At 38.0% G+C, this 24,943-nt stretch overlaps 1 protein-coding gene and 1 pseudogene across 1 annotated transcript in view; one reads left to right on the top strand and one right to left on the bottom strand.

Annotated features, from left to right (window-relative positions):
• LOC105291362 (myosin-1-like) overlaps positions 1 to 19,255 on the top strand; it is a 22,147-nt gene extending 2,892 nt beyond the window's left edge. The window contains exons 3-33 of the mRNA XM_011359127.1: positions 539 to 637; positions 730 to 833; positions 985 to 1,123; positions 1,337 to 1,455; positions 1,538 to 1,687; positions 3,561 to 3,731; positions 3,858 to 4,167; positions 4,262 to 4,332; positions 5,250 to 5,337; positions 5,420 to 5,537; positions 5,837 to 5,960; positions 6,049 to 6,185; positions 6,284 to 6,539; positions 8,718 to 8,960; positions 9,051 to 9,227; positions 9,306 to 9,451; positions 9,532 to 9,622; positions 9,707 to 10,096; positions 10,644 to 10,770; positions 12,436 to 12,554; positions 12,709 to 12,905; positions 14,152 to 14,335; positions 14,611 to 14,776; positions 14,859 to 14,983; positions 15,390 to 15,698; positions 15,785 to 15,988; positions 16,327 to 16,452; positions 16,543 to 16,713; positions 16,979 to 17,083; positions 17,206 to 17,301; positions 19,103 to 19,255. Of these exons, the coding sequence (XP_011357429.1) occupies positions 539 to 637; positions 730 to 833; positions 985 to 1,123; positions 1,337 to 1,455; positions 1,538 to 1,687; positions 3,561 to 3,731; positions 3,858 to 4,167; positions 4,262 to 4,332; positions 5,250 to 5,337; positions 5,420 to 5,537; positions 5,837 to 5,960; positions 6,049 to 6,185; positions 6,284 to 6,539; positions 8,718 to 8,960; positions 9,051 to 9,227; positions 9,306 to 9,451; positions 9,532 to 9,622; positions 9,707 to 10,096; positions 10,644 to 10,770; positions 12,436 to 12,554; positions 12,709 to 12,905; positions 14,152 to 14,335; positions 14,611 to 14,776; positions 14,859 to 14,983; positions 15,390 to 15,698; positions 15,785 to 15,988; positions 16,327 to 16,452; positions 16,543 to 16,713; positions 16,979 to 17,083; positions 17,206 to 17,301; positions 19,103 to 19,255 (5,015 nt within the window). The remainder of the gene's footprint in view (positions 1 to 538; positions 638 to 729; positions 834 to 984; positions 1,124 to 1,336; positions 1,456 to 1,537; positions 1,688 to 3,560; positions 3,732 to 3,857; positions 4,168 to 4,261; positions 4,333 to 5,249; positions 5,338 to 5,419; positions 5,538 to 5,836; positions 5,961 to 6,048; positions 6,186 to 6,283; positions 6,540 to 8,717; positions 8,961 to 9,050; positions 9,228 to 9,305; positions 9,452 to 9,531; positions 9,623 to 9,706; positions 10,097 to 10,643; positions 10,771 to 12,435; positions 12,555 to 12,708; positions 12,906 to 14,151; positions 14,336 to 14,610; positions 14,777 to 14,858; positions 14,984 to 15,389; positions 15,699 to 15,784; positions 15,989 to 16,326; positions 16,453 to 16,542; positions 16,714 to 16,978; positions 17,084 to 17,205; positions 17,302 to 19,102) is intronic.
• On the bottom strand, positions 11,485 to 11,600 carry LOC111738934 (annotated as a pseudogene).
• Positions 19,256 to 24,943: the final 5,688 nt, after the last annotated feature.

The raw sequence follows: 24,943 nt of genomic DNA, 5'->3' as shown, positions 1-24,943 counted from the left end.
TGTGAAACACCAGTCTGCTGCCAAACGTGCCCATGGTTAATGCCAGTCTTATCCACAGTCCACGGGGTGCTTTATCCATGTCAGGCATGAGCCAATAATTCTGTAGGAGCTGCCAGGAGCTGTTTGGCCTCACGATGAATTTCAAATGTTTCTAAGAAAAAGCTAACACTAGGGGTAAATGAGTTGCCTATGGGTTGCGTATATGTGGTTACTTCCTAGTCTGAGCCTTGATAAATGTTGTTTTCTACTAAAAAGTGAGAAGAGACTCTGGGGAGGAAGGGGTTATCAAGAATCAGTTATATTCCAAATGTCAAGGATCTTTTATACGAGAAATGAATATGGGTCAGAATGCTTTAGTTTATTTCTGGAAATGGTAAGAGCCACTGCCATTGTAGAGAGGTAATATGTGGCACCTCATGGGAACGTTCAGCTGAAATCTCAAGGGACCAATGAGATATAGCTTATTACCCTAAGTGCCAAAATCATTCCAGGAACTTTATAATTTCCCCCCTAATCCGATGGCTACTTTCCATTGCAGATCTTCTGGAGAAGTCTAGAGTTACCTTCCAGCTAAAGGCAGAAAGAAGCTACCATATCTTTTATCAGATCATGTCTAACAAGAAGCCAGATCTAATTGGTAAGAAAGACCTTAAACTTATAAGCTAGAAGTTAATCATTTTATTAACATCTTCTAATGTAATACATATCCCCTGAACTCTGTGTACTCAGAAATGCTCCTGATCACCACCAATCCATATGACTATGCCTTCGTCAGTCAAGGGGAGATCTCAGTCCCCAGCATTGATGATCAAGAAGAGTTGATAGCCACAGATGTAAGTTACACATGCAATTTTTTAAAAGTCCATTATGTATGAGAATGACAATAACAACCTGCTATAGGTGTGTAGTTAAGCATATGGGATAAATTTTCCTAAATAAATTAGTGCCTCTGCCTTAATTTTATCCTCTCCTCTCTCTTGGTAGAGTGCCATTGAGATCCTGGGCTTCACTTCTGATGAAAGAGTGTCCATCTATAAGCTCACAGGGGCAGTAATGCATTATGGGAACATGAAATTCAAACAAAAGCAGCGTGAGGAGCAAGCTGAGCCAGATGGCACTGAAGGTACCAATAAAGCTCCATCTGTGTTTAATAAGAGGATTTAGGGGGGAAAGCCCATTCCAAACTCATGTCTCCTTTACAGCTAAGCTTCTGACAGACAGACACAACTTTATACCCATACAGACTTTCTATAAAGTGATTCACTAAGGACTCTGTCCCTATGAATTGTGGAGTAAGCAGTAGGTCATATTTGGTACCTGAATTGTGTCTCTACAGTTGCTGACAAGGCAGCCTACCTCCAGAATCTGAACTCTGCTGACCTGCTCAAAGCTCTCTGCTACCCCAGGGTCAAGGTCGGCAATGAGTATGTCACCAAAGGCCAGACTGTGCAGCAGGTAAGTACACTAACTCACACACATCCTAGGCCTTCACAACGTGTCTTTAATAACTCCAACAGTTGTCACCATGTCTTTGAAGGTGTACAATTCAGTGGGTGCCCTGGCCAAAGCCGTCTATGAGAAGATGTTCCTGTGGATGGTCACTCGCATCAACCAGCAGCTGGACACCAAGCAGCCCAGGCAGTACTTCATCGGGGTTTTGGATATCGCTGGCTTTGAGATCTTTGACGTGAGTTAACAGAACTTTTATAGCAGGAAAGTTTACAAAGTTTGCTGCTGCAATCAATATTGGAAAAGGTCTATGAAAAATAATTGTACTACATGAACTTTGGAATGAGACAGATCTGGACTCAAATTCCACTCTTTCAATTCCTACCTATGTAACTTAAGTAATGGGAATGGTATCTCACCATTCAGGGCAAATTCAACTAGGACCTATGGGTAAATCACCAAGCACCCATAACACACTCACTTCTGAGATCATTCTGCCAGTTACAAGATTTCTGAATTTCAAGCCCTAAGCACAGACCCCAAGCACGTTGTTAGTATTCAGTAAATGATTAAGAAGGTGATGAGAGCAACAATGATAGCTAAGATAACAGTAGGGAAAACAATAACAAATTAAAAAAAAAAGATTTAAAGAGGATGGAAATGATAAATAAATAAAAATTTTAATAAGTTTTTAAAAATTAAAAAAATTAAGAGGATGGAAAATGGAAATGGTATTGTAAAGAAACTCAAGTCTATCTGCCTAAGGAAGATAGCTTAGGAAGCAAGGAAACCAAAGTCCTCTACCTGACAGCAGTATCACAGATATCCCTGATGCACAAGTTGCATTTCTACACCTGTTTCTATGAGTGGACTGATAGACACTGGAGGAATCTTTCTGAGTTTTAGGGACAAGGTAATTTCCAGAAATTCCCAAGCCCACATGGGATGAAGGAAATAGTCTGGCACCAAGCAGGACAAGAATAGTAATTCACAGTTTTTCAAATAAAAAAACTAACGACAGTGTATACTTCAATCTCTTCGAGTTTTTTAATAACGGATTTATTGAGATATAATTCATATATCATAAAATTTACATATTGAAAGTAGTACTTGGTTTGATGGTTTTTAGTATATCCACAGATATGTGCAACTATCTATTTTAAAACATTTCATCACTCCAACAACAAATCCCATCCTCTTTAAGTCATTTCTCGCTTTCCTTCCCCCAGCCCTTGACAACCACACACCTGCTTTCTGTCTCTATAGAGTTGCTTATTCTGGACATTTTATACAAATGGAATCATGCAATACATGGTCCTTTATGATGGTTTCTTTCACTTAGCATAATGTTTACAAAGCTCATCAGTGTGGTAGAATCCCTTTCATTTCCGCGTATGGTGACACTGTTCTTTGACAAGAGCATTTCCAATTGTGTTTACATCTAGCTGTCCTGAATAGTAAAGCAGAGCAGATCTCATCAAGTTCTAAGACCAGTTACAAACATTGGCTCTGGTATCAAAACATCGGAGCCCCTACTAGCAGGATTTTGCACAGGTTACTTAACCTCTCTAATCATGGTTTCTCATCCATGAAATGGGCAAACAGTACCACCTTAAAAAGGTGGCTGTGATGATTAAATGCAATAATTTATAAAATGCACTTAGCACAGTGTTTTGCAGATAGTAAATATTCAACAAATGTTAGTTGGTGAATTTTTATTCCTATTAGTAATAACAACATAAAGACCACAATAGTTCATATTAATCAACCTTAGCTAGTTATACAACACAATCATAAAGAGATAAATTACTAAGAAACCTCTGATCAACAAAAATCGATATTATAAAAAACAAATAATTGTTTTATTGCATAAGGAAGCATCTCTCAGAGCCTGTTTATTCCTGTTTAAGAGAGATTTCTAACAGGTGTGGTGACACTTCCTAACTCACAGCAGCAAGAAAAGACTGGAGGAAAAGAGAATCTTGCTACAGGCAAAATGAAGCCATAACATCGTAAGAGGGCAGTTAGGCTAGCCACCTAAGAAAAGCCCTTATTGAAGAGAAGATTTTATTATAAACTGAATGTTAACTTGTATTTTCTACTTATTTTAGTTTAATAGCTTTGAACAGCTGTGCATCAACTTCACCAACGAGAAACTGCAACAGTTTTTCAACCACCACATGTTCGTGCTGGAGCAGGAGGAGTACAAGAAGGAAGGCATCGAGTGGGAGTTCATTGACTTCGGGATGGACCTGGCTGCCTGCATCGAGCTCATTGAGAAGGTCTGTTTTGCGTTTCACTAACCACGTTTTGTGACAATTGGATTATTCATTGCATCTTATTTTAATTCTTTATACAGAGACAAATGTTTAAATAGAATTATAACTTTGTATGTGGTCCACTGTTAGCCTATGGGCATCTTCTCCATCCTGGAAGAGGAGTGCATGTTCCCCAAGGCCACAGACACCTCCTTCAAGAACAAGCTGTATGAACAACATCTTGGAAAGTCTGCCAACTTCCAGAAGCCCAAGCCTGCCAAAGGCAAGGCTGAGGCCCACTTCTCGCTGGTGCACTACGCAGGCACTGTGGACTACAACATTGCTGGCTGGCTTGACAAGAACAAGGACCCCTTGAATGAGACTGTGGTTGGGCTGTACCAGAAGTCTTCACTGAAAACTCTAGCTTACCTCTTCTCTGGGGCAGCAGCTGCTGAAGCAGGTAATTCTCAATAGAATTAAATTTTTACTTAATGTATAGAATGCAAACAGAGAAATCCTGTACTGATTTCTTGTGCTTTCTCTGATTTCTTTAGAGTCTGGTGGTGGAAAGAAAGGTGGCAAGAAGAAGGGTTCTTCCTTCCAGACTGTGTCTGCTCTCTTCAGGGTACAAACTTCATTTTCTCTAAGTAGATTTAGGAAATTAAGTTTTACTTTACTGTGTGGAGAAGGGAGAGTAATCTTGCAAGGATTCTAGAACTGGATGTGACTCAAGGAGATAGGTCAGCAGGCAATGTAGAACGGAGTCTCAGGGAGGCTTGTGGTAGTTTGTAAGAGATACTCAGCATAATATAGGAGACACAGGCCTCAGTAGGGATGAGAGTGAATTGCAGAAGTCAATATCAGATGGGAAATTTCAATTTGGGGTTTTCAATAAGTAGCCAGATGTGATAAGAAATAGCTCTTTAAGGAAATTTTACTTTTCTTTTGACAATCCCATCTGGAATAACTAAAGCTCTAATTATTCTGAAAAACCAGGATTTCTTTGGAAAACATCTTACACTTGGTAATATGGCTGTCAGTTTTCTGCCAATTCCCAGAATGAGGCATTAAAAGGCTACTTGGAACTGGAAGGAGGACACAGATCTCTAACTATAATAAGGAATAAGCATATGATAGGAAAGCGGATACAATTGAAAGTTAGATAGAGAAAGAAATGGAGATTTGTAGGAAGATACTGAATTATTTATAAAACCAGACTACATATCTAGGCAAAAGAGTGTGGGTGGAGTATTTCCATATGTTTAGAATGTCACATTAAATTTACAACATACGCTATCAAATTCAACAGTAGTGAACAACCTTTTCAATGTCTAATAAAAAAATATGTATATAATGCACAGAAACAGGAAATAGATGGCTATTTTGGGAATGTGGAAATTCCAGAGGTAACTCTTTGCAAATTCACATCTGGATACTATTCATTAGAATTGAACGAATGTCATGGAGCACAAGAATTATGTCTGTAAATGTGAATGTATGAAATAGTACACTTTTAAACCAAATATTCATATGGCTCTACAGGAGAATTTAAATAAACTGATGACCAACTTGAGGAGCACTCATCCTCACTTTGTACGCTGCATCATCCCCAATGAAACCAAAACTCCCGGTAAGACATTTTTCATATGCCGACAAGCTCCAGTGTGTTTGCTTTAGACCATGAAATGAGTCATATGTACTCTTCTTTTTAGGGGCCATGGAGCATGAACTTGTCCTGCACCAGCTGAGGTGTAATGGTGTGCTGGAAGGCATCCGCATCTGCAGAAAGGGATTCCCAAGCAGAATTCTTTATGCAGACTTCAAACAGAGGTCAGACAGACTTTCTCATTGTGAATTATTTTAAGAGATTTTTCTTATTTAATTTTTCAATGAAAGAATCCTTTACACCTTCTATTAAAATTGAAGAGAAGAGAAACAAATTTAGCAGACTCTGTGTTGACATACCAAAAGTTCAACACACTTTGAATACATAGAGAATAGATAAAGAGATAGATATGATTTCTTTATGTTTGTTAGACTACCCAACAACTATGTTGTTTCTGTAATAAAGCAGGAAGATTCTTTGTTGAAGACAACAGTTATATCACTTATTTGTTTGACTTAAACAGATATAAGGTGTTAAATGCCAGTGCTATCCCTGAAGGACAATTCATTGATAGCAAGAAGGCTTCTGAGAAGCTCCTTGGGTCCATTGATGTTGACCACACTCAGTATAAATTTGGTCACACCAAGGTAATAGTCTCTAAATCCTATCTGATGCTATCCATGTCCCTTTGAAGTTTAGGTAAAGTTTCTGATCTGCAACTCTGCCTATGCTCAGGTCTTTTTCAAAGCCGGTCTTCTGGGACTCCTAGAGGAGATGCGAGATGACAAGCTGGCCCAGTTGATTACCAGAACCCAGGCCAGGTGCAGAGGGTTCTTGGCGAGAGTAGAGTACCAGAAGATGGTGGAAAGAAGGTATTAATAACAATACCTGACTAAATCCCATTAGCTTATGCTTTCTTATTCTGATTCCTATTATAATCTGACTTTGAAAATTTCTGTTCCTATCACAGAGAGTCCATCTTCTGCATCCAGTACAATGTCCGTGCCTTCATGAATGTGAAGCACTGGCCTTGGATGAAGCTGTATTTCAAGATCAAGCCTCTCCTCAAGAGTGCAGAGACAGAAAAGGAGATGGCCAACATGAAGGAAGAATTTGAGAAGGCCAAAGAAGATCTGGCTAAATCAGAGGCAAAAAGGAAAGAACTCGAAGAGAAAATGGTAACTCTGATGCAAGAGAAAAACGATCTACAACTCCAGGTTCAAGCCGTGAGTGTCAGAACCCATTTCTTGTAATCTCATGCTAAAATTTCAGTTCAGCAATTGCTAGGGTAAAGTCCAATTCCACCTTACTAAGGGATTTATTATCAGTCTTTCCTAATTCACAACTCCTTAGAATGTCTATAAAATTTTATATACAACATTACTAAAAAGCACCGTGATAGGATTCCTTGCTATTGAAAAGAGAAAAATAAAAGTGTTTTTCCTTTCCCCCTATTGTTTCTCCTAGCAGAATATGGGCAAGAATAAGATGACCTGTTCTCCCTAAAATTTTCCCTACTAAAAAATACAAATAAGGGCAGTAAAGAAAGAACAATATTAACAATTAAGAGGGAGGAGACTTTGTGATGAAAATGTATATTCTAAATTTTTATATCTCTGGTCCCCTGGCAACTTCCCTCTCAACTCTAACTTTTGAAACTCTCTAGTACTTGAAAGACTAGGATCATTGCAAGGATAATAGCAATACTTTCTATAAATAGTGTCAATTTTATGCAAAACATGAGAGGTTGGGTTGATGTTCTTATTCTGATGTCCCAATAAATATCCAGAGGCTTGGGAAAAAATATTTTATCAAACATCACAGTCTAACCCATTTTTGTGACCCAAATGACATGAGAATTTCAGTAGCTACCACTGAAATCAACAACAGAAATATTATAGGTTACCCTCTAGTTTTCTGAATTCAGAAGGGACTCTACATCAGTCTCATTGGGCCTGTTGGTTTTAAACACATAACTAGAAAAGGTAAAGAAAGATGAACTATAAATACCTAGGTTGGCACTGTGACTGTCCTTGCAGTTTACATAGATCACAGTTTTCCAAATTGAGGAGAGGTCCCTCATACTTTCAAGGATTAAAGAATAATTGTAGGGGATATCTAAGCTTGATCCAATATGCTCTCCTTTGAGTATAGAATGGCCTCTTTTCAACATTATTCTATCAAATATACATTTAAGAAATATTTGATGACATTCCAAGCAGTAGGGATAAAACTTTGAGCAAGAGACATGGTCTCTACTCTCATAAAGATTATAGTCCAACTTCTATCTCTTCTCATGAGAAACATGCTTGCTACTTCTCTAAGTTCCACCTTTTAATATGTTCAAACAGACTTCAAACAGAGAAACATGCTTGCTACTTCTCTAAGTTCCACCTTTTAATATGTTCAGTTTCCCTTAGTTCTCCCAGGTACACCTTTTCATTCTCAGCTATTCTGTCACTGTAAGACATGTTATCTTTTTAAGTTGTTTTCCTGATATTACCCCTTCTTCTTAGCCACTTGATAGATACCCAACAATTTTATTTCTTTTTCATATACTAAAATTTTCTGAAAATAAATATTAAATAAAGAAAACTGACTGATCTGAAATTATATACCAACACATTAGATATAGATCACCATACCATGTAGGGGAGAAAAAAGTCTTCCTCAACCTTCTTAGGGTCTCTGGCTGGGTCTGAAATTTAAGGACAAAGATAGATTAACAGGAGAAAAGCATACAAATTTTACTGAAATTTTACATATACATTGGGTCATTCACAAAAAAATGAAGACCTGAAGAAGTGACAAGAGCAGGAAGCTTTTATATCTTTTAGACAAAGAAACAATAAATTTGTGAAGAATTGACAAGAGAAGAGGGTATAGGTTAGGGGTAGTTCATGGTGAAGAAGTAACTAGGAAGGTAGAGTTAGTTGAACAAGGTTTGTTTATACAGCCTTCTCAGCCCTAAATTCCCCATCTCTGGTGATGAATATCTTCTTTCCTCCTGGTACAGAGAGGGTACCATTCACATGAGAGTTTTATGATTTGTTTCAGGGAAGAAGGGTGAGGAGCAGATGTCAAAGTGAACTTCCTGCTTCTGCCATTTTTCTCAAGCTCCTTCAGCTTAAGATTTTCAGTATGCCAAAGTGCTATATTTTGAGGTAGTGTGTCCTGAACCCCATGATTAGAAATATAATTGTATCATAATTTCACCAGAAACCATTACTTAAATTTTTTTCATCTTCAGTGCTGTAAATATCCAATAAATACTTCCTAAATGATAGAAAGCTAATAAAAATTAAGGCTTAAAATATCATTTACTTGTTTGGTTTCAAAATATTAGTAAAATCTGAAAATGAACAGAGAATTTAACTATAAAAGTGTTTATTGTCCCTTCTCAGGAAGCAGATAGCTTAGCTGATGCAGAGGAAAGATGTGACCAGCTGATTAAAACAAAAATCCAGCTGGAGGCCAAAATCAAAGAAGTGACTGAGAGAGCTGAAGATGAGGAAGAGATCAATGCTGAGCTGACAGCCAAGAAGAGGAAACTGGAGGATGAATGTTCAGAGCTCAAGAAAGACATTGATGACCTTGAGCTGACACTGGCCAAAGTTGAAAAGGAGAAACACGCCACAGAAAATAAGGTATGAATCATATTTTCCTCCACTATTTAAAGGTTTTAGCATCCACTAAGCTGCTTTATAGTAGAAACAATCTCTTTCTTGACTTTCTAGGTGAAAAACCTCACAGAAGAGATGGCAGGCCTGGATGAAACCATAGCTAAGCTGACCAAGGAGAAGAAGGCCCTCCAAGAGGCCCACCAGCAGACCCTGGATGACCTGCAGGCAGAAGAAGACAAAGTCAACACCCTGACCAAAGCAAAGATCAAGTTAGAGCAGCAAGTGGATGATGTAAGGGCATTTTTAATAACCATTTAAAAGATATTTTTAATATATTTTCAGTGTTTAACAAATTTTACTTTCAATTAGCTTGAAGGGTCTCTGGAACAAGAAAAGAAAATTCGAATGGATCTAGAGAGAGCAAAGAGGAAACTGGAGGGAGACCTAAAATTGGCTCAAGAATCTACAATGGATGTAGAAAATGACAAACAGCAACTTGATGAAAAGCTTAAAAAGTAAGTGGCAAGAACAAAGGTTAGATGGGGAAAATTACTATTAATATTTCTGTGACTGACATAAATTGCTTTTCTAACAGGAAAGAGTTTGAAATGAGCAATCTGCAAAGCAAGATTGAAGATGAACAGGCCCTTGGGATGCAACTGCAGAAGAAGATCAAGGAGTTACAGGTAAGTACATGACCTCCACCTTTTCTGGACATTACAAGAATCAAAACTGCCATGAATTCACATGAATGTTGATGTCATTCCCAGGCCCGCATTGAGGAGCTGGAGGAGGAAATCGAGGCAGAGCGGGCCTCTCGGGCCAAAGCAGAGAAGCAACGCTCTGACCTCTCTCGGGAACTGGAGGAGATCAGCGAGCGGCTGGAAGAAGCTGGTGGGGCGACTTCAGCCCAGATCGAGATGAACAAGAAGAGGGAGGCTGAGTTCCAGAAAATGCGCAGGGATCTGGAGGAGGCCACCTTGCAGCATGAAGCCACTGCGGCCACCCTGAGGAAGAAGCACGCGGACAGTGTGGCTGAGCTCGGGGAGCAGATAGACAACCTGCAGAGGGTCAAGCAGAAGCTGGAGAAGGAGAAGAGTGAGATGAAGATGGAGATCGATGACCTTGCTAGTAACATGGAGACTGTCTCCAAAGCCAAGGTATAGTCGTGGTTTAAGTCTTAAAGAGATTTATGTAAACAGGTGTAAAACAGGTGTGAGCAAGCCTTCCAAGAATCAGTAACTGGCAAGAGACTGGTCGGAGGGAGACAAAGTGCTCACTCTTTCCGGAAGAAGAGCCATACTCAAAGAATATGCATAGTGAAAACTTAAGCTCTTTCAAATAAAAAAATACATTCTGAGATTTTAAAACACCTTACCTTGACTAGCCCCTTTTGTTTTTCTCTTAAGCACAAATACATAATCTGCTCCTCAAAACATTCTCATAAACTGAATCAAGTATCATTATTCTCATATCACAGATAAGCTAATTTAGTGAAGATATTCACAAAGTGATTTAGTGGCAGCATATTTCAACTATGTACTTGTTACTCTTTCTATCTCAACACTTCAGTTGTTTTCGTTCGTAAAGGCAGTTTATTCTCAAAATAAATGAGTACCACAGCTCCTTTGGACTACTTAGGATTATTGAAAATTTCTATGGTTGAAATGTGTGCTTGAGATGGCTTCTACCATTTTGTGAATGCAGGGAAACCTTGAAAAGATGTGCCGCACTCTAGAAGATCAACTGAGTGAGCTTAAGTCGAAGGAAGAAGAGCAGCAGCGGCTGATCAATGACCTGACGGCTCAAAGAGCACGCCTACAGACGGAATCAGGTGGGCCATTGACCTTGAATGACAAATTTACCTTGGATGCTCAATTTGCTAAAAAACTGCATTCAGTTGCTTGAGATCACATATCTTCCCAGGAGGCACCCACTCATACAAACACATTATTGACCACTGGCAGGGACTACATTCTTTTGTTTTGCTTGGTTTTGTTTTTGTAATGAAGAGATCCAAGGTTTTTAAACATTTTAAAGCAGATTTCACTTTAATCAAAAAGTTATCAATTTATTTTTTATTTTCACTTTTTATTTATTTATTTTCATTTTTCAAAGTGCCAAGAGTTATTTATTACTTTATCCTCATTAGTTTGTGTAATGTTTTCCCCATTTTAAAGATGACCAATTATGGTAGTGGTGAAATCATTGGTCCAAGAATATTTACTCCAAATTGGAGAGTCTCTGCATTTACTCCCCCTATCACTTGTCCAACTTTCTACCACAGTTCTACCTCCCCAAGAGAGAGAGGTAACACAATAGAAATTAGTTTATGAGTCATCTGGACTATTAAAGTAATAGGCAGATCAAAGTGTTGGAGAACCACTTTTTCATATTTGTTCAAATATTGTTCTTTCTAGAAGAAAGCTCAAAGTAAGGTTTTTATTATAGTTACATAGGTGTTAAGCACACTTTATGAAAAAGAAAAATTGTATTCTCAAAGAATCAAAATGCTCCTTGTTTTTGTTTGTTTGTTTTTTATTATTTATGCCTACAACACCTGGACTTCCTAGGTGGTCTCCCATCCAAGTACTAACCAGGCCCTACGCTGCTTAGCTTCCGAGATCAGACATCGGGCTTGTTCAGGGTGGCATGGCCGTAGACCATGGACCATGGCTCCACTGAGGCACAAACCCAGGACCTTCTGTGTGTAAAGCAGATGTGCTAAATGCTACACTATGGAACCACGTCCCCAAATGCTCTTTGTAATTTCACTTCCTCAATACATGTTTATTCCCAATAACTTAGTGGTATGGAAAAAAGTGAAAGTTATTATTCTTATTAAATGTTAGAGATAAGGTGTCCAGGTAACCAGTTCAAAAACTAGCTCTAAAAGTCTTCTCTCTATTTTTAACACAATAGAGTGTATTTTATGAATTATGGTGATTAAAGATTTGAAGATAAATTTAACTGCCATTTAGTTTCAGAACTGATTAGTTATCCATAAACCAACTCAACCTGTGGGTGGAAGGATACTTGATAGTTTCTTAATATAAAGTTGCTTTTAGGACTTTCTTTTGAACATCATTTCTACTTACAGAGAAGATTGTTCAAAATCTCCTGTTTTCCACAGAATAAATTCTTTGTTTCAATCAATTTTCAATGGAAAGTAAACTAATACGACAATATTGCCTTAGACAAAAAGCACTGGGATGTTTTGTTGGTTTGATTTACATTACTTTTCACACATTTCTTCATTAATTTATATTGTGGTCAAATAATCTTAAATATCTCCCAAAATCTTTTGTGTTGTTCGTAAGCATGTAATTCGCCTAAAGTTTTCCATATGTCTCATTTTTACATTTTCTCATCAGGGTAAAGTGGATGTTGGTGGTTTGTTGTAACCCGTGCTCTCCTCCTTTTTCTGCTCCAGTTTTTTAATTTAGAGCTTCACTTTCCAAAGTAAGGTTGTGTTTTCTGGATCTTGGTCTTTATATAGGTGAATATTCACGCCAGCTAGATGAAAAGGACTCATTAGTTTCTCAGCTCTCAAGGGGCAAACAAGCATTCACACAACAGATTGAGGAACTGAAAAGGCAGCTTGAAGAGGAGATAAAGGTGAGCCGTACTTGTTGTTGTCATTATCCTTGTTTGGGGGGTTATTTGTGTTTTGCTTGCAGCTACAGATTTTCTTCTGGTGATCTATAGGACCGTAGGGACTAAATATCACTTTCAAGAGATAAAATTAAGTCACCAATCTCTATGTTCTCAGGCCAAGAGTGCTTTGGCCCACGCTCTGCAGTCTGCCCGCCACGACTGTGACCTGCTGCGGGAACAGTATGAGGAGGAGCAGGAAGGCAAAGCCGAGCTGCAGAGGGCAATGTCCAAGGCCAATAGCGAGGTCGCCCAGTGGAGGACCAAATATGAGACAGACGCCATCCAGCGCACAGAGGAGCTAGAGGAGGCCAAGTATGTTCTAGACTTAGTTAAAATGGAAATATCTGTGTTAATAATCAAAGTACCTCTGCTATAATTACCAAAAGGGCAAATACCCATTGCTCCCAAAACAAATAAAAAACTAGGGGAAAAATACAGGAACATAAACCTAAGCAAGAAAAACAAATACTCTAGGTTGTCTAAGGAAAGAAATTAAGCTAGGCAGTGGAAAGAGAAAGGACATAAGGCAAGAGGGAGCTGAATAATTATTTTTAAAAGGGAGAATTTTTCACATCATTCTCTCTATGCAAGTGCAGATAGAATAAGATATGATCATATTCTCCTATGCCTCTTCTCTCTCATCAAATAACAAAAATATTGGTTCAAAGTGATAAGTATATTAGAGAAAAATAATCATGCTTTAAAGCACAGTTCCTCCTTCTGAGATGTGAAAATATGGCTGTGTTGAAAAAAAGCAGAAAATATATTGTTAAAGACTAAAACGTAGACATAAAATTCTGTAATAATAAAGAAAAATGTTTCATAAAGGACTAAATATTCAATGCAATAAAACCTTCAAGACTTGACTGTCAGAGGGGAAATCTGGACAGGAAGGGATCTACTTATTCAACTGAAAGTTTAAAGAGAGATCTAGTCATTTATTCTATGGCTACTATACAACAACCACATAGTTGGAATTACAATGTTTTGGTGGAAGAGATTGAGTGGAACACTCAGAGCAAAATTTATATTGATTTAGGAAAGCTTCTTATTGAAGAATTAATGAAAAGCTAGGAAAATAAGAAATATAATTAGACAAATTCAAGTATATTTTATTTTAATTCAATTGATATAACATTTGAGTATTTAACATGTGTGACAGCCTACAAGAAAACAAAGATTAGCAAAATAGATTCTACCCTCTAGAGATCAAAATTCAATGGAGACAAGACATAAATAATAATAATTCAAGATAGATATTAATATTCTGTAAAGGAGACATAAACCAGTCACCTTAAAGACTAAAATGTTGACTTGGGCTGATCATGGTCTTAAAGCCAGACTACAAAGTACAGCAATATTGAAATTTGAGTCGTTTTCAGTATTTGGTTGGTAAGAGAGTGAGAATAAGTTAATATAGCACTGGACCTACAATACAAGCTTGAAAGACAAAGTATTTCAGGAGTCTGACTATGGAAATCACTCTCTTGTACCCACTTTGAAACAATCATTTCTGTTAACAGCCATACACTTCTGTCGTCCTTGTTTCACTTTTCAGGAAGAAACTGGCCCAGCGTCTGCAGGATGCAGAGGAGCATGTAGAAGCCGTGAATGCCAAATGTGCCTCCCTTGAGAAGACCAAGCAGCGGCTCCAGAATGAAGTGGAGGACCTCATGATTGATGTGGAGAGAACGAATGCTGCCTGCGCGGCCCTGGACAAAAAGCAAAGGAACTTTGATAAGGTATTCTGCACGTGTTTTTACCTCAGCCTCCAACATACAATTAAGATAGCCTGCTACCTTCAGTGTGCCTTATTTGAATCATCCGAAGGCTGTTCTCAGTAGCTCCTGCTCCATGAGTAGCTGGGGTAGGAGGTTCCTGTGGTTTCTATTCTTCTTATTCATAATTATTTTTTATTCCCAGATCATCTCAATTCTGTTTGAGAGTTGCCAGAACAAATGGTTTCATACCATCAAACTTTCTCCATTCAATTTCTTGACCATTTCTTGCCCCTCAGGTCCTGGCTGAATGGAAACAGAAGTATGAAGAAACCCACGCCGAACTTGAGGCTTCCCAGAAGGAGTCCCGCTCCCTCAGCACAGAGCTGTTCAAGATCAAGAATGCTTATGAGGAATCCTTAGACCAACTTGAAACCTTGAAGCGGGAAAATAAGAATTTGCAACGTGAGTACATTTTCTTTAACAAAAGAGTTTAAAAAATGTTTTCCCTCACTGAACAAATTTTTACATTATTGTTTGTCAACAGAGGAGATTTCTGATCTCACTGAGCAGATTGCAGAAGGAGGAAAACGTATCCATGAACTGGAGAAAATAAAGAAACAAGTGGAACAAGAAAAGTGTGAACTTCAAGCTGCTTTAGAGGAGGCAGAGGTAGACATTTTATTGTACACTCTAAAACAATTGTGAGAGAAATTAAGGGTATACTGCATGCAAGTACTGGCAAATTAAAAGAAAAGAAAAATAATATTTGCTCTGTGTACTAAGTATGGGAATGAAGAATTAACCATGCATACAACTAACATAAGTGATGTCAAGACTGTACTAAACACTGAGAAAGCAAAGATGAATAAATTAAGGACCCTTCACAGCTTCAGGGGCACATCTACCTGGGGAGATAGAAGCATATAAAACCAACAATAACACATTGTAGAAATTTCTATAATAGTGGAATAAATATGTGTTATTTATGGCAGCACGAAAGTAGGAAGTAATTCCTATTTCTAGAATACTACATACTTCCATTCCCTGCTAATGCGACGCTCTTGCTGTCATTAAGGCATCTCTTGAACATGAAGAGGGAAAGATCCTGCGCATCCAGCTGGAGCTGAACCAAGTCAAGTCTGAAATTGACAGGAAAATTGCTGAAAAGGATGAGGAAATTGACCAGTTGAAGAGAAACCACGTTAGAGTCGTGGAGTCGATGCAGAGCATGCTGGATGCTGAGATCAGGAGCAGGAATGATGCCATCAGGCTCAAGAAGAAGATGGAGGGAGATCTGAATGAAATGGAAATCCAGCTGAACCACGCCAACCGCATGGCTGCTGAGGCCCTGAGGAACTACAGAAACACCCAAGGCATTCTCAAGGTAAATGGGCTCAAGAGATGGTCCCAGGGCAGTTGGGTGACTGCAGCCCTGAGAACGAGATGTCTCAAGGATCATTCATTCCACAGGACACTCAGATCCACCTGGATGATGCTCTCAGGAGCCAAGAGGACCTGAAGGAGCAGCTGGCCATGGTGGAACGCAGAGCCAACCTGCTGCAGGCTGAGATTGAGGAGCTGAGGGCCACTCTGGAACAGACGGAGAGGAGCAGAAAAATAGCAGAACAGGAGCTTCTGGATGCCAGTGAGCGTGTCCAACTCCTCCACACCCAGGTGAGTAGAATAAGAGAATAGTGAAAAATACAGAGGAAGGAAAATATAATCCTTACTCATATCTTAATACTGTCTAAAAATTTATTCATCATGTTTCATGGAGAATAAAGTTTAAAGCATTCACTATTTTGGAATTAACAATAATTTTCTTTATCTGAACTATTATATCCACACTTGATTGTCTTTTAAAATAATGTTGTTAACTCAGATAATTTTTGGAACGAGGAAGGATACTAATTAGTAAATTTAATTAACTAGTTTGTGATTTCTTTAGTGCATTGAGCATCCTAATTTTGCTCTCATGTACTTAACATTTCTATATTTGCTATTTTAACCAGAACACCAGTCTGATCAACACCAAGAAGAAGCTGGAGACAGACATTTCCCAAATCCAGGGAGAAATGGAGGACATTGTCCAGGAAGCTCGCAATGCAGAAGAGAAAGCCAAGAAGGCCATCACTGACGTGAGCACAGGGCAATGCAGTGGTGGTCAAATTTGAATTTTGATGTGCTATCTCAGCTTCCTCAATGGATTTTATTTTACTGCTAATTAGGCGGCCATGATGGCTGAGGAGCTGAAGAAAGAGCAGGACACCAGCGCCCACCTGGAGCGGATGAAGAAGAACCTGGAACAGACTGTGAAGGACCTGCAGCACCGTCTGGATGAGGCTGAGCAGCTGGCCCTGAAGGGCGGGAAGAAGCAGATCCAGAAACTGGAGGCCAGGGTGGGTCTTCTGATGAGCATATATCTCTTCTCATTCCAGTCTAACACATGATTTTGAATACCTAGCACTGCTAGATGATGTGGGGCATACAGAGATGAGAGATAGTCTTTGCTGCCTATGAGCTTATAAGGGAGGTTGTTAGACAACAGCATCAAAAATACACATAAAGCAGAATAAATTAAATACTATAGGTCATTTGAAAGGCAGAAATCCATTAAGTGAATGGATAATAGTAAATGTCTTTAAAATGCCCATCTTCTTGCAGGTACGTGAACTTGAAGGAGAAGTTGAAAGTGAACAGAAGCGAAATGTTGAAACTGTCAAGGGTCTACGAAAACATGAGAGAAGAGTAAAGGAACTCACTTACCAAGTAAGGAAAATGGCCTGTCTAGATTTTCACCCCAGTCTGCAAGGGACTGAAAACCAAATGTACAACAAAATATAATGATATTTGTACTCTCAAGAAACCCACTCTTTAAAATATTATTTCAGACTGAGGAAGACCGCAAGAATGTACTAAGGCTCCAGGATCTGGTGGATAAACTGCAAGCAAAGGTGAAAGCTTACAAGAGACAAGCTGAGGAAGCGGTGAGTTCAGAATTCCTTGGGGTGATTGGGCAGCCTCCAGTTCTCAGATATGTCCAAGCCAACTTGGTGAAAGGAATGAAAGAAAAGAGGGGTAAAATGAGGAAAGATTAAAGGAAAATGGTTCAATGAAGTTCTGAAGAATGAGAAGAAACAAACCACTTGATAGGCCAGGGGAAAAGGTTGTAGGGATGGGGAAGAGCAAATGCAAAGCGTCTGAGCAGAAAAGAGTCTGGTTCAAGAAGCAGAAGGACAAGAGAGATTGTAGTAGACATGAGACTGAAGAGCTAGGCAGGAGGAGGATCACAGAGTCTTCTTGGCCATTATAGGAAGTCTGGATTTTATACTAAGTACAATGAGACACTGGAAAGACACAGGAGGGTTTTAAATTGGGTTAATCTTGCCCTAGTTAATATTTTTTAAAAAGAGTATTCTGGCTAGTATGTGGAGAATGATTGTCAGATGACATAGGTACAGCAAAACATTTTAAGAGGCTTTTCAGGTGGTCCCATGGCTTGAATTAGGATAGTAGTGGAGCGTATAGAAAGGAATGGAGATAGAAAGTAGAAATTTATAAAGTTATGGTTTGAGTAACCAGGTATAGAGCGTATAGAGAGGAATGGAGATAGAAGTAGAAATTTATAAAGTTATGGTTTAAGTAACCAGGTGGATGGCGTATTAATTACTAAAGCAGGGAACTAAGGGAGAAACAGATTTGCAGGGCAAGAAGAAAACAGAAATTCTGTTTTTGAAACATTGTTTGAAATACCATTATGTATACAAGGTGTCAAGTAAGCAGTGAAATATTAAGTCTGGAGTTCAGAAGTTCTCAGTTATGTTCAAACTATGGATTCTTAGCATTCTACCTTATCTCATTCCCCCAATCTGCAATACATCTAAAATAATAATAAAGTAACATCAATTTCTTAAGTATGGAAATATAGATATACATACCTACATATTACAAATTAGTTCTTATGTTCTTTTATGTTTTTATTTTTCCCCTAACCTCTAAGGTCTGAGAGAGGAGAGAAAGAGAAAAAGAGAGAGAGAGAGAGAGAGAGAGCGAGAGAGAGAGAGGAAGAGGGAGAGACTTAGTTAACCTTTCTCTAGCTCCTACTTTATTTGTATAGGAAAGATCTGAGGTTTTTTGTGAACTATTATTTAATGATTCTAAGTTTTATTAATGTGCTTAATTTGAATGCCATATTTTGGATGGTTCTAGACGAGCCTTTTAAAAAAGAGACTAAACCAGAACTAGCCTTCTCAAATTCACTGCTATATATTCAAACATAAGCAAAGACCACTCAGACTATTTTAGGAAACAATCAGCTTCTTCTTTAATTTCTAAACTGCCCTAAGCAGCAATAATTTATACTCAAGTGGCAATAATTTATGATTAAGGCTATTAGTTTGGTATAATACAGATTGCATATCTGCATTTTTAAAAGGTCTAGTTCCAGTCTCAGGATTCTGGAAAAAAAAAAAAAAAGAGAGACTGGAAAGCTGGCATATTAGGAGTAGCTCTAAGGTGTTTAGAAGTTCCAAAAGGAGAACTTTTAGAACACCTTAGAGACAAATGTTACCTGTACCTCCTTGTTATCCATGAGTTCAAGATGCATGAGAAGAGTTAATACAAAAAAAAAAAGTTCAAGAGCATTTCTCTGTTTTTTGATTTTTTTTTACAAAGGTTTTACTAGAGTGAATCATTTTTAAGTAAAAAGCAAATTCAAGACCCATTGACCTAAGAAACTAGAAATTCTGAACTTTATTCACTCCTAAATACATTTCCATTCATTCTCAGGAGGAACAATCCAACGTCAACCTCTCCAGGTTCCGCAAGCTCCAGCATGAGCTGGAGGAGGCCGAGGAGCGGGCTGACATCGCTGAGTCCCAAGTCAACAAGCTGCGAGTGAAGAGCCGTGAGGTTCACACAAAAATCATAAGTGAAGAGTGATTCATTCTAATGTTGAGAGGTGACCAAAGAGATGCGCAAAATGTGAAGTTCTTTGTCACTCTGTTTTGTACTTAAAGTTTTTGCAGATAAAAAATTTATTTGCAAAGAACTTGTCTCTTTTTTATTCCACTGTGTCAGTTTACCTTTTCATGCATTAAATAAAGAAGCAACCATTTTGCTTATATCTTATGGTGAAGGATTTAGTCACCAGAAATAAAAGGTGAGAGAAACAGCCAGGCCAATCCCAGTTAGTAAGTGCTCTAAACCATACCTGCCCCTGTGCGGGACAGATGTAGCCTCCGGGCAGATCTTAAGCATACAGAACATAGAGTATTTAGTAAACCTCACTCGGCAAAACATCAGCTAGTTAATGTAAAAGCAGATTTCGGTTAATGAAGTTAGTCTCAATCCCAAGACTGAGTAAAAATATAGTAAAACACTAATTACTAACATAAAATAAAAGAAAAAGTAAAGAATTTAGATTGGACCCTCTAAAGCATTTAAAATGCAAACTCTTCACCATAATGATGTGAATTATTAAATTAGGATTAGGATCCCTTGAGAGGGAAATATGTTCTATAGATTTTCTGGCCCTTTTAAAATATAAGAGATTTTTAGTTTTTTGTTACCCACAGATGTTTAGTTGTTCATTTTACTGAGCCTCCTCCTTGCTATTACATTAGAATGGTAAACAGGGTTAAGAATGAATATGTTTTCAGTATTTATTCTCTCTTCTGCACCTTTTACAAGGCTTCCTCCTCATACTTCTGATAGCAATAGAAAGCCAATTAGTATTTTTAAAAAGTCAGCTTCTCGCTCTCATTATTTTATCTTTAAGTTGCTACATTGTGCCTTTCTAAAGTACTGTGGCAAATATCATCATGATTAGAATGTATAAGGTAGTAGTATTACTGCTACAGATTTACATGTACTGAGAGTATCTCATTTTTTAACAGACAAGGAGCAAGTAAAATAGCAAGTATCTTGTCTAGTAGGCCGATAACTAAGATCTTACAAGAACAGTACACAACCTATTTAAGAGAAACAGTACAAAATTAAATGTTTTTAATTTTACTATCCAGTAAGTTAAATTATTCAGCTACACACCCATGGACTTCAGGTCCTGGGGAAGAGTCCCTCTAGGTTGTTATGTACCTTCGCTTATTTTCCATTGATCATTGTTCTGATTACTCTAACCCTGCATATTGAGCTGACTTTAAAGTAATTTACAAAGCAGTTTTTAATAGTCCTTAATATATATCCAATTTTCTACAAAAAGTTACAACCTAATTGTCTAACTCCACATTGCCGTTTCATTTGCTTATTCGCTTAATGAGGGAAATGAATAGATAGACAAGTGTTAAGCAAAGAGGCAGGAAAGGAAGGTAAGGTCTGATAACAGTAACCAATCTAAGTTTTGCCCTCACCTATACTGAACCCCTTGGAAAACATGAGACTTCTTATGCTCCTGGAATATCCCCACCACACACCTCTTGGCTTAAATTGAAATCTGTCCCTCCTTGAAAACAATGTTCCCCTGGAAGCTCTCTTAAGAGGTAACCATTACTTTCTCATGCTTTTTGAACTCCGTAGTCCTGAGCTTGAAATGAAATCCCCACCCCTCACAATCCCCACTGCTGCTTATCCTCTTGTAGAAAGTTCTTCTTTATTTGATATTCATGCTATTTGGCTATTCCACATAAATAGGTATGTCACCTACTGACTTCATTCATTAAAGATTTTGGTACCTCTTACCTCTCCACCCAATTCTTACCACATTTCTGGGGGACTTCAAAGTCCACATGGATGATTCATCTAATATATTGGCTTCCAAACTTCCACTACCTTCTCTTCCACTTAGGTCTTCACACAATCTCACTCCAGAAAATATCCAATATTCAATGTCACCAAATTAAGCATCTCCTCCCTGATTTTCCAGCTTGTTTGGTGGACTATCCCCAACATAACAGTTCTTCAACACAATTGGCACCTCCAGTATTCTGATTTTTTTACTTCTTCCATATTCATCACCCCTATTTTATCTTTCTCTCCCAACTAAGCAAAAATTCATCATCTGTCTACTCTCTAGACATCCTTACCATGCCCCATGCCATTGTCATACTTGAGGGTAAAAACATTAAACCTGAGTGAATTTGATAGGTCACTACTCCACACTTTAGAGAAAATATCACTATAAATTCCCAACCACTAACCCCACTAAGCCTTCAGTGCAGGAGTCATGTAGTCAACTTTCTCAATCACTCTATTTCTATTTCAATGTGGAGATCTCTCCTCCAATTTAGGGCCACCCCACACACACACCTGCTGCCTGGCTCTGAATCTCATCCCCTCTTTCCTTGCTATAAATTATACAATAGACTACCCTTTTCCTTCACGAGTATTCCCAATCTCTCCCACTCTACTGGATTCTTTCTTAAGTTCTCCCTTGATCCTACTTTTTCTCTAGTTATTGTCTCATTGCTCTACTTTCCTTGACATCAGAATTTCTCAGAAGACTCGTGGATACAGTCTGCCTCCATTTCCTTGCCTCCCACCTACTCATTCCACTCACTCACATCTGGCTTTCGCTCCCTCCTCTCCACATACATGGATCTCACCATGATCCTGTGACTTCTCCATTGCTAAACCAAATTAATACTTCTCAATCCTTAATTAAATGAACCTTCCAACTGTATATTATACATCTGGTCATTCTCTCTTATTGGAAATGTTCTCTTCCTTTGATTTCCAAAAATCTGAACTGCCCTGATTTTCTTTATAGTCAGGCTCTCCAGCTTCTCTTTTCCTCTCCTTCATGAGCTCATCTGTCTCTGCTTAATTGTCAAATATTTTTGTGAACTCGAAACGATATGTCAAGTTTCCATCTTAGGCCCCTCTCTTCTCACTTTACATTTTCTCTCTGGATGATCATATCTACTCCCTTGGCTTCCATTACCATCCATAACCTATGAATTCCAAATATATACCCCAACTCTTTTTCTCTGTTCTGAGTTTCTGACTTGATATCTCTGCTAATAAGCACTTCAAACTCAGCACAGTCAAAATGAATTAATGATCTTCCCCTTCTCCCCTTAAAACCTGTTTTGTATTCCTATGTCTTTCCTTATCACAGTGGATGGCAACAGTAATCATTCAGTTGCTCAAGCTAAATATTCAAGAATCAGCCTTGAAATCTACCTGCCCTCATTCACCCACATCTAATCGATGATCATGTTTTTCTTTATTACTTCTAAATATCTTTCAAGACTACCAACTTCTCTCTCTTTTTCTGCCATATTCTCCATCTAAATGGCCATCATCTATTGCCTGGTGTCTCACATATACATTCTTCCTTCCCAAGTCTAAACCATTCTGGCAAAATCTAAACTACAGCTACAGAGATCTTTTTTTTTTTTAATTAATTTTTAACATTTCATTTTTTTCCCCCTCCCTCCTCCTTCCTCCCCTCTGGAAACCACTAATCCATTGTTCATGTCCATAAGTCTCTGTTTGTTTGTTCTGTTCATTTGTTGCTTTTAGGTTTATTTCCCATATATGTGATATCATGTGATTTTCAACCTTTTCTGTCTGGCTTATTTCACTTGGTATGATTATTTCAAGGTCCATTCATGCGAGATCTTTTTAAAAACAATAATATGAGTACATCCTTCTCTAGCTTAAAACCTCCCTTTGTTCTTAGCATAAAAACTAAAATCCTGAAGATGGCTCTTGCCATCTTCACGTTGTGATAGTCTCCTTCTCCCTCTTTATGGTTCAGTTGCACTGACCTCCTTCCAGTTCCGTGAATATACTGCGAGCCTTCTCATATCAGAAACTTAGCACATGTTGTTCCTTCAGCTTTAAGGAATCCTTCTCACCTCTCACTTCCATATTTTGACTAGATAAAGTGTACCCATCGTCTAATCTCAGCTTAAATTTTACTTCTTATAAAAAACCTTCCTAGACTCTCCAGAATAGGTGAGAATTTCCTGTTGTATGTTATATATCACTTATTGAATTATAAATAATGTCTTTCTCCCTCATTAAAATGCAAACTACATGAATGTAGGTAAGGGGTCTTATTTATCCCTGTATCCCTCTACTTGGCATTGTGCTTGAGTAGAGTACATGCTCAATAATCATATTTTGAAAGAACAAATGAATGATGTTATACTTTAGAATTTGCTTCCCGCATGCCCCAACTCTTCCCATTTGGCAAATGTTTACCTATTTCTTGAGTCTCAGCTTAAATGTTACTCACTTTAGTGCCTTCTTTAGGAATCAAGGCATCTACTCTTACATGTTCTATGACACCAGGTATACACCTTTTCCATATTTTAATATACTGTCATATTCTTCTTGCTCCTGTTGCCTCCAAACACTATGCTTCTTCCTCCTCTTTGTAAGTTCATCCTACTCATTCTCTAAGGGTACCAGTTTCAAAAAGCCTTCCCTAGTAGGAAAGAGAATCTTTGTAAAACAGTTACCTAGTACTTTCTCCTGCTCATTTATCCTCTTTTGTCTTATCTCTCCCATTGAGTTATTTCATCCTGTCTTATCCCTTACATTCAGTTATTGCATCCTGTCCATATCTCCTGCTCAGTTATTATATCTTGTTATAATTCTCCTGTCCAGTTATTGCATCCTTTATTATCTCTCCTGCATATTTATTGTATCTTATCTCTCAGTTTCATTTACTGCATCTTGTCCTATCTCTCTTCATCATTTATTACAACCTGTCTCATCTCTCGCTGTTATTCCATCCTGTTTTGTCTCTCCCATTCATTTTGCATTTTGTATTATCTTTCCTGCTCATTTATTGTATCTGGTCTTACCTCAGCAGTTCAATTATTCCTTCCTGTCTTCTCTCTCATGTCCATTTATTGCATCCTATCCTCTCTTTTTCTCACTCTCCCTCTCTTGCCTTCTCTCATTTATTGTTGTGTTCTGTCTTAACTCTTCTTCTCATTTATTTCATCCTTTCTAATCTCCCCTCTTCAATTACTGCATCTTATCTCTTCTGTTTAGTTAGTCCATCCTGTCTTATGTCTCTTCCTCAGTTAATACACCCTGTCTTACCACTCCTCTTCCATTATTGCATCTGTCTTATCTCTCTTGTTGTTCAAAAAATGTTCAGATTTTGGAGTGATAAATCGTATAGTCATCATTGACTTTGTCACTATTGATATCTGCATCTTCACCAAAAAATCTCAATTTCAAGCATCCCATTCAGTCTCTGCACAGATTACCAAAACACATAAGGAGAAATAGAGAATTTTAATAAGCCTATATGTATTAAAGAAATTCAGTCAATAATTAATAAGTTTCCCAAAAAAAGCACTAGAGCCAGCTGGTTTTATTAGTGAATTCTATCAAACATTTAGGAGAAATGATACCAACTCTTGAAGACTCATAATGTCTTCAAGAAAATTGAAACAAAGGGAACATTTTCTAGCTCATACTATGAGACTAGCATGCCTCTAATACTAAAATCAGACCTTACAAGACAGGAAAACTACAGATTAATATAGCTCATGAACACAGAAGGAAAAATCCCAACAAAATATTAGCAAATTGAATCTAACAGTATATAAAAAAAAATCACACACTACACCAAGCAGGATTTATTCTATTTATTCATACTCAATGCTTCCTCTTTTCTAGCTCACCTACTCCAGATATTCTCTT

This window comes from Pteropus vampyrus, unplaced genomic scaffold, assembly GCF_000151845.1.
Source record: "Pteropus vampyrus isolate Shadow unplaced genomic scaffold, Pvam_2.0 Scaffold44, whole genome shotgun sequence".
NCBI classification, from domain to species: Eukaryota; Metazoa; Chordata; class Mammalia; order Chiroptera; family Pteropodidae; genus Pteropus; species Pteropus vampyrus.
Note: the sequence above shows the minus strand (reverse complement) of the source record. Positions and strands in the feature narration are given on the sequence as shown.